This window comes from Oncorhynchus keta, chromosome 6 (genome assembly GCF_023373465.1).
Source record: "Oncorhynchus keta strain PuntledgeMale-10-30-2019 chromosome 6, Oket_V2, whole genome shotgun sequence".
NCBI classification, from domain to species: Eukaryota; Metazoa; Chordata; class Actinopteri; order Salmoniformes; family Salmonidae; genus Oncorhynchus; species Oncorhynchus keta.
Window position 1 is genome coordinate 41,211,980 of NC_068426.1, and position 12,928 is coordinate 41,224,907.

Sequence of the window (12,928 nt, forward strand, 5' to 3'; positions counted from 1 at the left end):
TTATCAGTAGGCTTCATAGTGCTTTCATCTGTCTAGTAGTAGAACATGGTAAATAGGAGGGAGGCCATAAAATGCCTAGGAACATTGGATAAATAGGAGGCCATTTTAAAGTATTAGAGATTCCCAATAGGAGGGGAGGCCATTTTAAAGTATTAGGATCCCCACCACTGCTAGGGGATCCATTGTGATGTCACTGAAGGGTTATCAGTAGGCTTCATAGTGCTTTCATCTGTCCAGTAGTAGAACATGGTAAATAGGAGGGGAGGCCATTTTAAAGTATTAGGATTCCCCACCACTGCTAGGGGATCCATTGTGATGTCACTGAAGGGTTATCAGTAGGCTTCATAGTGCTTTCATCTGTCCAGTAGTAGAACATGGTAAATAGGAGGGGAGGCCATTTTAAAGTATTAGGATTCCCCACCACTGCTAGGGGATCCATTGTGATGTCACTGAAGGGTTATCAGTAGGCTTCATAGTGCTTTCATCTGTCCAGTAGTAGAACATGGTAAATAGGAGGGGAGGCCATTTTAAAGTATTAGGATTCCCCACCACTGCTAGGGGATCCATTGTGATGTCACTGAAGGGTTATCAGTAGGCTTCATAGTGCTTTCATCTGTCTAGTAGTAGAACATGGTAAATAGGAGGGGAGGCCATTTTAAAGTATTAGGATCCCCCACCACTGCTAGGGGATCCATTGTGATGTCACTGAAGGGTTATCAGTAGGCTTCATAGTGCTTTCATCTGTCCAGTAGTAGAACATGGTAAATAGGAGGGGAGGCCATTTTAAAGTATTAGGATCCCCTGCCACTGCTAGGGGATCCATTGTGATGTCACTGAAGGGTTATCAGTAGGCTTCATAGTGCTTTCATCTGTCTAGTAGTAGAACATGGTAAATAGGAGGGGAGGCCATTTTAAAGTATTAGGATTCCCCACCACTGCTAGGGGATCCATTGTGATGTCACTGAAGGGTTATCAGTAGGCTTCATAGTGCTTTCATCTGTCCAGTAGTAGAACATGGTAAATAGGAGGGGAGGCCATTTTAAAGTATTAGGATCCCCTGCCACTGCTAGGGGATCCATTGTGATGTCACTGAAGCCAGTGCACTTTGTGATGCAACAGAAAAAGGAGAAGCAAGTCTATATGGCTCCATCTCAAATTACACCCTATTTAAATGACACCCCATACAGGGAACTACTATTTACAGGAGCCACACATATACTGCATAGGGCCGGGACGATACTGGCAAAAATGGAAGAAAAAAAACAGACCCAACTCTTTGGTCCTTTAAAACCAATCTGTGTGTAAAATATTGTGCGCTATAGCTTGGAAAATAAAAACATTTCACTCTGGATAACATAATGATGTTTGTTTCCATCAGGGCTGTTTCCCTAAAGAAGTTAAATCCGCTTTGTGTTTTGTTTCCTTTCCACAATATTAACGAGTATTGAAATACTGGTGTCATCCCAGCCCTAATAGTACATTTGTGTATACTATATAGGGAATGTCAATCGAGATGAAACCATGTGCAATGACCAAACACAGCGACGGTTCTGCATTTCCTGTGAGGTCACAAAGGCACCTGAACCTCCATCATGGGATGTCAGAGTGAAGTTCCTGCACTTCCTGCGAGGTCAGAGGGTGATGACCACTTCCCGTGAGGTCATAGTGGTTTCAGGGAGATCCCTCAGTCAAAAGAGGGCTCCGGTTTCAATTGTAAACAGGGCACACAGTGAGGACAGCTATGACCCGGAAGCATAGAGAAAGGGGTGTGGACAGACAACCCCTAATGGCTCCTCCTCCCCGGCCCCCTACCAAGTCCAGCAAACACTAAATAAAACGTGTCTTTGTGCACCACCGGTGTGGGAGACTGGGGAAAAGGAGGAAAAATACCATCCCCTAACACTGGAATTACACATGCATCAGCAGACGACAACTTTTCTCTCAACACGCCTCCCTCTCGCTAACCTGGAGTCTGTGCTGCTCTACTCACCACTAGTAGTCCATCATTATGTACAAAGGATAAACATAGAAAAAAAGGTCCAACGCAGAGATCAACACCTCCTCTTGGTTCTCCATGCAGACTCCACAGACAGCGCCCCCCGGTGGTTTTGCCAGGCCCTACCACACCGTGCAGCGGTGACCAGTGTTCATCGGGGAGCCAGTGGGGCACTGGAAGTGCTCTGCAAAGGCTGGCGAGTTGGAGAGGGTGCCGATGACGCGGTACTTTGGGGGGCTGTGGAGGTCTGTCATGAGTCCCTGGTGGGCATGCTCTGGGGTTCGCACGGAACACCACACCTGAGAGAAGAGAGGGTCCCCCGATAAGTCAGACCGTATCAGACCGTAGCTAGTGTTCTCCTCTCAGGACTTCAAACTGTTGTGTGTAATTCATTCACTTGGACTCAGTTTGGTTGACACTTCTCTCAAACAGTAGTTGTAATAGTCCACTCCTTACTACCACCCCAGAACACCATCACCCCCACTTCTCTCAAACAGTAGTTGTAATAGTCCACTCCTTACTACTACCCCAGAAAACATTCACCCCCGTGTCTTATTCCATGAAGCAGGGCCAGAAATTCATCCTGAGCAGGACCTGACTAGGAAAAACTTTTACAACCTATGATGTGGTCAGGCAAAATCCTTGCAAGTACATTATATATCTGTATATGCATGCATACACGTATGTGGACACGCCTTCAAATTAACGGATTAGACTATTTCAGCCACACCTATTGCCGACAGGTGTATAAAATCGAGCACACCGCCATGCAATCTCCATAGACAAACATTGGCAGTAGAATGGCCTTGCTGAAGAGCTCAGTGACTTTCAACGTGGCACCGTCATAGGATGCCACCTTTCCAACAAGTCAGTTTGTGAAATTTCTACCCTGCTAGAGCTGCCCCAATCAACTGTAAGTGCTGTTATTGTGAAGTGGAAACGTCTAGGAGGAACAACGGCTCAGCCGTGAAGTGGTAGACCACACATGCTCACAGAACGGGACCGCCGAGTGCTGAAGTGGGTACAAAGCAGTCTGTCTTTACCACAGAGTTCACAACCGTCTCTGGATCAATGTTAGCACAAGAATTGTTCGTCTGGCGCTTCATGAAAATGGGTTTCAGTGGACGAGCAGCCACACACAAGTTTAAGATCACCATGCGCAATGCCAAGCGTTGGCTGGAGTGGTGTAAAGCTCGCTGCCAGTGGACTATGGAGCAGTGGACAATTTGACGGACGAATCTGGGTTTGGTAGATGCCAAGAGAACTCTACATACCTGAATGCATAGTGTCAACTGTAAAGTTTGGTGGAGGAATAATAATGGTCTGGGACTGTTTTTCATGGTTCTGGCTCGGCCCCTTAGTTCCAGTGAAGGGAAATCTTAATGCTACAGCAGACAATGACATTCTGTTTCAGCATGACAACGCTCCCATGCAAAGCGAGGTCCATACAGAAATGGTTTGTCGAGATCAGTGTGGAAGAACTTGACTGGCCTGCTCAACCCCTTCAAACACCATTGATATGAATTGGAGCACCTACTGCAAGCAAAGCCTAATCGCCCAACATCAGTGGCCGACCTCACTAATGCTCGTGGCTGAATGGAAGCAAGTCCCCGCAGCAGTGTTCCAACATCTAGTGAAAAGCCGTCCCAGAAGAGTGGAGGCTGTTATAGCAGCAATGTTCCAACATCTAGTGAAAAGCCTTCCCAGAAGAGTGGAAGCTGTTATAGCAGCAATGTTCCAACATCTAGTGAAAAGCCTTCCCAGAAGAGTGGAAGCTGTTATAGCAGCAATGTTCCATCATCTAGTGAAAAGCCTTCCCAGAAGAGTGGAGGCTGTTATAGCAGCAATGTTCCAACATCTAGTGGAAAGCCTTCCCAGAAGAGTGGAGGCTGTTATAGCAGCAATGTTCCATCATCTAGTGAAAAGCCATCCCAGAAGAGTGGAAGCTGTTATAGCAGCAATGTTCCAACATCTAGTGGAAAGCCTTCCCAGAAGAGTGGAGGCTGTTATAGCAGCAATGTTCCAACATCTAGTGGAAAGCCATCCCAGAAGAGTGGAAGCTGTTATAGCAGCAATGTTCCAACATCTAGTGGAAAGCCTTCCCAGAAGAGTGGAAGCTGTTATAGCAGCAATGTTCCAACATCTAGTGGAAAGCCTTCCCAGAAGAGTGGAAGCTGTTATAGCAGCAAAGGAGGGTCCAACACCATATTAATGCCCATGATTTTGGAATGAGATGTTCGACAAACAGGTGTCCACATATTTTTGGTCATGTAGTGTATTTGACTTGAACTCTTAACAGGATGTGTGTAATGCATTCTGTGGACAGTCCCATGACCCACCTGGGCGAATCCCACAAAGAACAGTTGGTCATTGGTCAGGTTGACCACCGGCAGCCTCTTCTCCTCACCGTTCACCTGCACCCATGACTGGTACGCCTGAACAGAACACAAGACAGTACCGAAGAGGAACAGAAAACACCATTACCTCACTGCTGCTACATCATTCTATTTTTTCAACTTAATTGAGGAAAATAAGAACAATCCGAAATTAATTTTTGATACTGTCGCAAAGCTAACTAAAAAGCCGCATTCCCCAAGAGAGGATGGCTTTCACTTCAGCAGTAATAAATTCATGAACTTCTTTGAGGAAAGGATCATGCTCATTAGAAAGCAAATTACGGACTCTTTAAATCTGCATATTCATCCAAATTTCAGTTGTCCTGAGTCTGCACAACTCTGCCAGGACCAAGGATCAAGAGAGACACTCAAGTGTTTTAGTACTATATCTCTTGACACAATGATGAAAATAATCCTGGCCTCTAAACCTTCAAGCTGCATACTGGACCCTATTCCAACTAAACTACTGAAAGAGCTGCTTCCTGTGCTTGGCCCTCCTATGTTGAACATAATAAATGGCTCTCTATCCACCGGATGTGTACCAAACTCACTAAAAGTGGCAGTAATAAAGCCTCTCTTGAAAAAGCCAAACATTGACCCAGAAAATATAAAAAACTAAAAATCGGCCTATATCGAATCTTCCATTCCTCTCAAAAATTTTAGAAAAAGCTGTTGTGCAGCAACTCACTGCCTTCCTGAAGACAAACGATGGATACGAAATGCTTCAGTCTGGTTTTAGACCCCATCATAGTACTGAGACTGCACTTGTGAAGATGGTAAATTACCTTTAAATGGTGTCAGACCAAGGCTCTGCATCTGTCCTCGTGCTCCTAGACCTTAGTGTTGCTTTTGATACCATCGATCACCACATTCTTTTGGAGAGATTGGAAATCCAAATTGGTCTACACGGACAAGTTCTGGCCTGGTTTAGATCTTATATGTTGGAAAGATATCAGTTTGTCTCTGTGAATGGTTTGTCTTCTGACAAATCAACTGCTAATTTCGGTGGTCCTCAAGGTTCCGTTTTAGAATTAGAATTTGAGTATGCTCTCTCTAATTCTCTCTCTTTCTTTCTTTCTCTCTCTCGGAGGACCTGAGCCCTAGGACCATGCCTCAGGACTACCTGGCATCATGACTCCTTGCTGTCCCCAGTCCACCTGGTTGTGCTGCTGCTCCAGTTTCAACTGTTTTGCCTTCGGCTATGGAATCCTGTTCACCGGACGTGCTGCTTTCAACTCTCTAGAGACAGCAGGAGCAGTAGAGATACTCTCAATGATCGGCTATGAAAAGTACTACTGTACTAAGTACAGTACTACTGTACTGTGATTATTATTATTTGACCATGCTGGTCATCTATGAACTTGGTCATGTTCTGTTATGATCTCCACCCGGCACAGCCAGAAGAGGACTGGCCACCCCTCATAGCCTGGTTCCTCTGTAGGTTTCTTCCTAGGTTTTGGCCTTTCTAGGGAGTTTTTCCTAGCCACCGTGCTTCTACACCTGCATTGCTTGCTGTTTGGGGTTTTAGGCTGGGTTTCTGCACAGCACTTTTAGATATCAGCTGATGTAAGAAGGGCTATATAAATAAATGTGATACTATAGAAACATTAACTACCACTCGGCTGGCCCTGAGGTGAAGTATAGTAACAGTATAATAAGAGTCCTGTGTGATAACATATAAGTAACATGTTACATAGTTACTGCTATGTAATTGCTTTAGAATTACATAGCAATGGATTTGGGCAATAACCACTCAAGCCCATCACTGTCCATTACTACAGTTCAGATTCACTACAGTGATTACGGAGTTACTAGACAGACATGTGAGCAACTGAATGTAATGTGTTATCAAGTAGGGAGACCCACTCACATTATAGGCTGCCTTTAGGCCGCCGTTGTCAGCAATGTTCTCTTCCAGCGTCTGCGTGCCATTTATATGCGTCCCATTGATGGTAAACCCATTGTACTGCTCTACCATGCATTCCGTGCGATTGTTAAATGCGTCCACAGAGGAATTTTGCCACCATGGCCGAAGGTTCCCATCTTTGTCGTATTCCCTGCCTGATTAAGGAATACAAATATATATATATTTTTTTAAAGCACACCTGGTGATCATGTACAGTATATGTATACATGCCGGTGTGTGTTGGTCAGTGGGTGTGTTTATGAGTTCTGTGAAGTGTAAGTTAAAAGGTGGACACTAACCCTGGACACCAAAGGCATGAGTGAGTTCGTGTCCCATCACCACTCCGATCCCCCCGAAGTTCAGTGCTCTGCAGAGAATTCACATGGGGTCAGAAATGCAAGCACACATGCACACACTCATATGCACACACACTCACATGCACACACACTCACATGCACACACACTCACATGCACACACACTCACATGCACACACACTCATATGCACACACACTCACATGCACACACACTCACATGCACACACACTCACATGCACACACACTCACATGCACACACTCACTTGGGGTGATGCTGGGCGTAAAAGGGTGCCTGAAGGATTCCGGCTGGGAAGACGATGCCATTGTTGTTGGGCATGTAGTAGGCGTTGACTGTGAGAGGGGTCATACTCCATCTAGGGGGCGGAGACTAGTGTAAGAGAGCAGACCAGTTGAGGCTCTTGAGAGGACAGCTCATAGTTATTTATGGAATGGAATATATGGAGTGGTATAGTATGTGTTTGTTTTTTATAGCGAATAGAGTGCTATTTGGATTTGCTCCATGAGAATATCAAACAATATATATATATATATATATAATGTAATCAGATTAGAAATACTTTTGATAAACTGGATGATTACTTTTTAAATTACTTTTGCATTTAGAAAGGATGTTAGCGAGAGAGAAAAAAAATACATTAGGACACCTTTCAGTTCTCTCGAGGAAGGTTTCGTTTTTTTATCGTAGTAAAGTATGTCGGGGAAAAAAATGACAGGCCTGATGGGGGGAAGACAAGGTGGGATCTTTATGTTGTTTTATCTTTATGGTAAAATGAAGTACTCAAATTTCAGTGGAAAAGCTTTTATGCGCAAATATTAATATAATAACCATCATATCGAAGTAACTCCTCCCACTACAACTTATTAGGATTAAAGGAGCAATATGTACCTTTTGGGGCAATTTGACCAAATTCACATAGAAATGAGAGTTTTTAGATCTATCATTCTACTTGAAAGCAAGTCTAAAATGAGGTAGATATGTTCTTAGGGGGCCATTTCTATGCTTCCCATTCTTACATTTTGTTTTTGTGTCTTTTACTTGATGTTTTGTACACCAGCGGCAAAACAGCTGAAACAACAATATAACTGGTTATAGAAAATATATTTCAACGTGGTTTAGATGGTACAATGATTCTCTACACTATACTAGCTCATCTAGCCACAGACTGAAACTAGCCGAAAAATTAAGAGTTTTAGAAACCAGGAAATGGCGGAGCGATTCCTGCATTGCGCACCTTTAAATGATGAACTTCACAGTGTGGTGAATGTTCAAGATGAGCTTGATGCACCTTTCCAATAAATATCGATGGTCTTATTCTGGGGACATTATAATCTATGCTTGCCTGCCTTTTTTCCATAATAATAATCAGAGCTATTAGCTACAGTGCACGTGCCAATCCCAGAGTGTGCACACTCGCTATATAACGCAAAAATGATTGTTAGAAAACCCTTCAGTAGAGTTAAAAATGCGAGTGTGTATGGTATATGGGAATTTAACTGCAAATGTTATTTCATGTGCCCTACGTCATCTCGCACAGCCTTTTACCTGCAACAAGTCAATTTGATGGAAACATCTCTGGTTGGAAAATTTGCATATTGTTTTTAGAATATTCACATGAAAATCTGTCTAATTGGATGGAAATCTAGCTACTGACATTCAATTCAGTATTGAAAAAAGGCGCAAGTTTAAATTCGTTCCACCTTAGCAGGTCTGACCACAAGTCAGAGACCATTATGATGACACACCAAACGCGTTTGATGGATCCTATGTCTTCTTCTAATGAAGCTTCAAGGGGAAAGTAATCCAATAGTAACTAAAAGTAACAACACTGATTACTTCTAATGAAGCGTCAAGGGGAAAGTAATCCAAAAGTAACTGAAAGTAATACTGATTACAATTTGACAGGTAACTAGTAACTATCGGATTACATTTAGAAAGGAACCTACCCAATCGTGGTTAAGGTCAAGAATCAAGTTAATTTACAGTACAAATATGCACTGAGGTATAGTGACGGTGGTGGTGATGATGAAGACTCACTGGTCACTGTTGGGTGGCTTGCGGAGAAGATCGGCCATCACCCTGGCGGAGAAGTTGTAGAAGTTGAGCGTGTTCTGGAAAAAGTTGTCTTCTGAGACGTCATACTGTGGACAGAGATGGAAAGACAGACAGAGAGAGAGAAATAATTACTCACTGATCTACGGGGCCCTTGACCTTCAACTCGTCAATCATGACAACTGAACGAAAAGGCACCCGCTCACCCCGTCGTAAACATCATCCAGTTCTTTGGGGTCCAGGATAAAGTCAGGGAATCCAATCATTTTGTAGATGGTGTCCGCCTAAAGATCAGGGGGACAAAGTGGATAAGAGAGAGGGCAAGATGGAGGAATGGGGCCGGAAAACCTCCTAGTTCCATTATCTGGAGATCTAAACAAAGAGGGCTATCTATTCAAACTACTGTATTAGAACCTGTAACCCTATAATACTCCCTCCCTGTCCTCTTACACACACGCAGAAACGCAGACACACATGATACCCTGTGGCAACCATGCAACCATGCAACCATGCATAGCCTTTCCAGTATCCATCCCTCCCTGACCTCTTACACACACGCAGAAACGCAGACACACATGATACCCTGTGGCAATCAAGCAACTATGCAACCATGCAACCATGCATAGCCTATCCAGTATCCATCCCTCCCTGTCCTCTTACACACACGCAGAAACACATGATACCCTGTGGCAACCATGCAACCATGCAACCATGCATAGCCTTTCCAGTATCCATCCCTCCCTGTCCTCTTACACACACGCAGAAACGCAGACACACATGATACCCTGTGGCAACCATGCAACCCTGCATAGCCTTTCCAGTATCCATCCCTCCCTGTCCTCTTACACACACGCAGAAACGCAGACACACATGATACCCTGTGGCAATCATGCAACTATGCAACCATGCAACCATGCAACCATGCAACTATGCAACCATGCAACTATGCAACCATGCAACCATGCAACTATGCACCTATGCAACCATGCAACCATGCATAGCCTTTCCAGTATCCATCCCTCCCTGTCCTCTTACACACACGCAGAAACGCAGACACACATGATACCCTGTGGCGATCATGCAACTATGCAACTATGCAACCATGCAACTATGCAACCATGCAACTATGCAACCATGCAACCATGCAACCCTGCATAGCCTTTCCAGTATCCATCCCTCCCTGTCCTCTTACACACACGCAGAAACGCAGACACACATGATACCCTGTGGCAATCATGCAACTATGCAACCATGCAACCATGCATAGCCTTTCCAGTATCCATCCATCCCTGACCTTGTCTTTGGCTGCCGTCCGCGTCTGTTTGTCCATCCACTTGATGTGATCCAGAGCATCGTTGAACGCAGTACGGATCTCATTGATCATCCCCTCTACCTGATAGTGGGGTGAGAGACATACATTAAATGTAAGAAGGAAGAAAGATGGAATAGACCATTCTTCTACAAATAGACTCTGATGTGTAATGAAATACCCACGGCAATCCGAACCAGCCCATCCCTCAACCATAAGGAAGTTTTAATAGAAATATGTAACCACTAAAAATATGAACAATTGTGAGTGACAGTCTATAACCCCCTTGCCAGTCCTCACACTGTGCCTCTCCGCTTCCATGTGTCCCTCTTCTACTTGCCCCTCTTTTCTCTACCCAATAACAATCCCTCCTTTTAATAGTCCACATTTTCTCTTCTTTATCACTCTATATCTATCACTCCTCCCCTCTACAGGACAGGGAACTATTACTAAATTAGTATTTAATTCATTGTAAACATTTATAAGAAATTAGCATAAGCGATCAGCATTATTAATGTTACAATTCATAAGCATTTATAAAATCATTCAAAGCATTTATAGGCATTCATAAACATTGATAAGAATTTAAAATAGCTTATTATAATAAAGTGCTAGCAAATAGGGTTATTTTATGATGGCTGTGTTTACAGTGAGACCCCATGACATTTCACTACACACGGTAACCACGAGGAGGCAGTCATACATCGTTCATCTGGTTTTTAAAAAAACACCACAGGCTTGAATAGACATAAATGCAGTTGTACGCCTATCAAACTCACAATCTTTTTGCTGTGTTTATCAAACGTCGCTTTTACAAAGAGCGCTCCCAGGGCGAAACCGAGCGTGTCGTCTGTGTTCCCAATGCAGGTCTGCCATCGAGGTGTGCGGGGCTGAGCGAACACACGCAGAGACAGACAGACAAGTCTCACACCAGCTGTTTACTCTATCATTTTGGTTGTGAAAAGTGTGTGTACTGCAAGTTTGTGGAGGTAGCACACATTGCTTGCTTGGAGCCTCAAAAAGTGTCACATACAAATTGCAAGTGCTGGTCTCCCGGACACAGATCAAGCCTTGTCCAGTACAAAAAAGCAGCTCAACAGAGGATCTCCATTGAAATAGCTCTTTAGTCCTCGACTAGGCTTAATATGTGTCCGGGAAACCAGACCTAACCAGGTATTTCACAAAGCAGGGTTAATCAATGACATAAGTAAGAATATGGGTTGCTTCCCAAATGATACCATATTCCCTAGTGCACTACTTTTAACCAGGCTCTAAGGGCCCTAGTCTAGGGTAGTGCACTACTTTTAACCAGGCTCTAAGGGCCCTAGTCTAGGGTAGTACACTACTTTTAACCAGGCTCTAAGGGCCCTAGTCTAGGGTAGTGCACTACTTTTAACCAGGCTCTAAGGGCCCTAGTCTAGGGTAATGCACTACATAGGGATTAGGGTGCCATTTAGGATTCAGCCTAAAAAAAACACACCTTCTTGGTTCCATACAGGCGCTCTAGCAGCTTGTCCTGGGCGTTCTCAAAGCGCTGGTCCAGACTGGACGCTCCCTTCAGCACCAGGTTCCAGATCATGTAGTTGTTGAGCAGGCTGAGAGACAGAAGAGACGGGGAGAGATGAGGAGGATAGAGGAAACAGGAGGACAATCCAATGACTTGTTTTCCCACACCGATTACTTCTAATGAAGCTTCAAGGGGAAAGTAATCCAATAGTAACTGAAAGTAACAATACAGATTACATTTTGACAGGTAACTAGTAACTAACGGATTACATTTAGAAAGTAACCTACCCAAAACTGGTTGAAAGGATGTTATTATGACGTTTTTCCATTACATTATGGTCAGATTGTATATTGGTTGTACTGTGCCTTCAGAAAGTATCACAACCTTAAAAATGTGTTTTTTTATTTTTTTTAATGGGATTAAAATAGATTTGTCATGCTTGGTCAACAGTCTACACAAAATAGTCTGTTGAAGTGGAAGAAAAGATCTAACATTTAATAGAAATGTATTAAAAATAAAACAATATCTTGTTAGATTCACCCCCCGAGAAAGAACATGTAGAAGCACCTGTGCCAGTGATTACAGCTGTGAGTCTTTCTGGGTTAGTCTCTAAGAGTGATTACAGCCGTGAGTCTTTCTGGGTTAGTCTCTAAGAGTGATTACAGCTGTGAGTCTCTCTGGGTGAGTCTCTAAGAGTGATTACAGCTGTGAGTCTTTCTGGGTGAGTCTCTAAGAGTGATTACAGCTGTGAGTCTTTCTGGGTGAGTCTCTAAGAGTGATTACAGCTGTGAGTCTTTCTGGGTGAGTCTCTAAGAGTGATTACAGCTGTGAGTCTTTCTGGGTAAGTCTCTAAGAGTGATTACAGCTGTGAGTCTTTCTGGGTAAGTCTCTAAGAGTGATTACAGCTGTGAGTCTTTCTGGGTAAGTCTCTAAGAGTGATTACAGCTGTGAGTCTTTCTGGGTAAGTCTCTAAGAGTGATTACAGCTGTGAGTCTTTCTGGGTTAGTCTCTCTTTCCACACCTGGACTGTACAATATCTGCCCATTATTCTTATTTACATTTTTCAAGCTCAGTCAAGTTGGTTGTTGATAATTGCTAGAAAGCCATTTTCAAGTCTTGGCAGAGATTTTCAAATAGATTTAAGTCAAAACTGTAACTCGGCAAACATCCAATGTCTCCTTGGTAAGCAAAATTTAGATGAACACTGGAGCTCTGTCAGAGTGACCATCAGCTTATTGGTTACCTCCTTGACCAAGGCTCTTGCCCCCCCCGATTGCTCAGTTTGGCCAGGGGGGCCAGCTCTAGGAAGAGTCTTGGTGGTTCCCAACTTCTTCCATTTAAGAATGAAGGAGGCCACTGTGTTCTTGGGGACCTTCGATGCTGCAGAAATGTTTTGGTATCCTTCCCCAGATCTGTGCCTCGACACAA

The 12,928-nt window shown here is 43.8% G+C and overlaps 1 protein-coding gene across 4 annotated transcripts in view; it reads right to left on the reverse strand.

Moving 5' to 3' along the window:
* Positions 1–12,928, reverse strand: part of LOC118385527 (endothelin-converting enzyme 2-like) — a 60,120-nt gene that overhangs the window by 13,682 nt on the left and 33,510 nt on the right. The window contains exons 9-19 of one of the 4 annotated variants that reach the window (XR_008139540.1): positions 11,474–11,588; positions 10,773–10,883; positions 9,979–10,077; positions 8,891–8,968; positions 8,670–8,773; positions 6,877–6,987; positions 6,598–6,665; positions 6,263–6,453; positions 5,516–5,631; positions 4,336–4,431; positions 2,152–2,295 (exon numbers count right to left, since the gene is read on the reverse strand). Coding sequence is in view for 3 of the 4 variants with exons in the window: in XM_035772733.2 (XP_035628626.1) it covers positions 2,119–2,295; positions 4,336–4,431; positions 6,263–6,453; positions 6,598–6,665; positions 6,877–6,987; positions 8,670–8,773; positions 8,891–8,968; positions 9,979–10,077; positions 10,773–10,883; positions 11,474–11,588 (1,150 nt within the window). In the remaining variant the exon portion in view is untranslated. Of the gene's footprint in view, positions 1–164; positions 2,296–4,335; positions 4,432–5,515; positions 5,632–6,262; positions 6,454–6,597; positions 6,666–6,876; positions 6,988–8,669; positions 8,774–8,890; positions 8,969–9,978; positions 10,078–10,772; positions 10,884–11,473; positions 11,589–12,928 lie in introns of those variants that run through there. The other 3 variants (XM_035772733.2, XM_035772735.2, XM_035772736.2) reach the window with 3 other exon arrangements.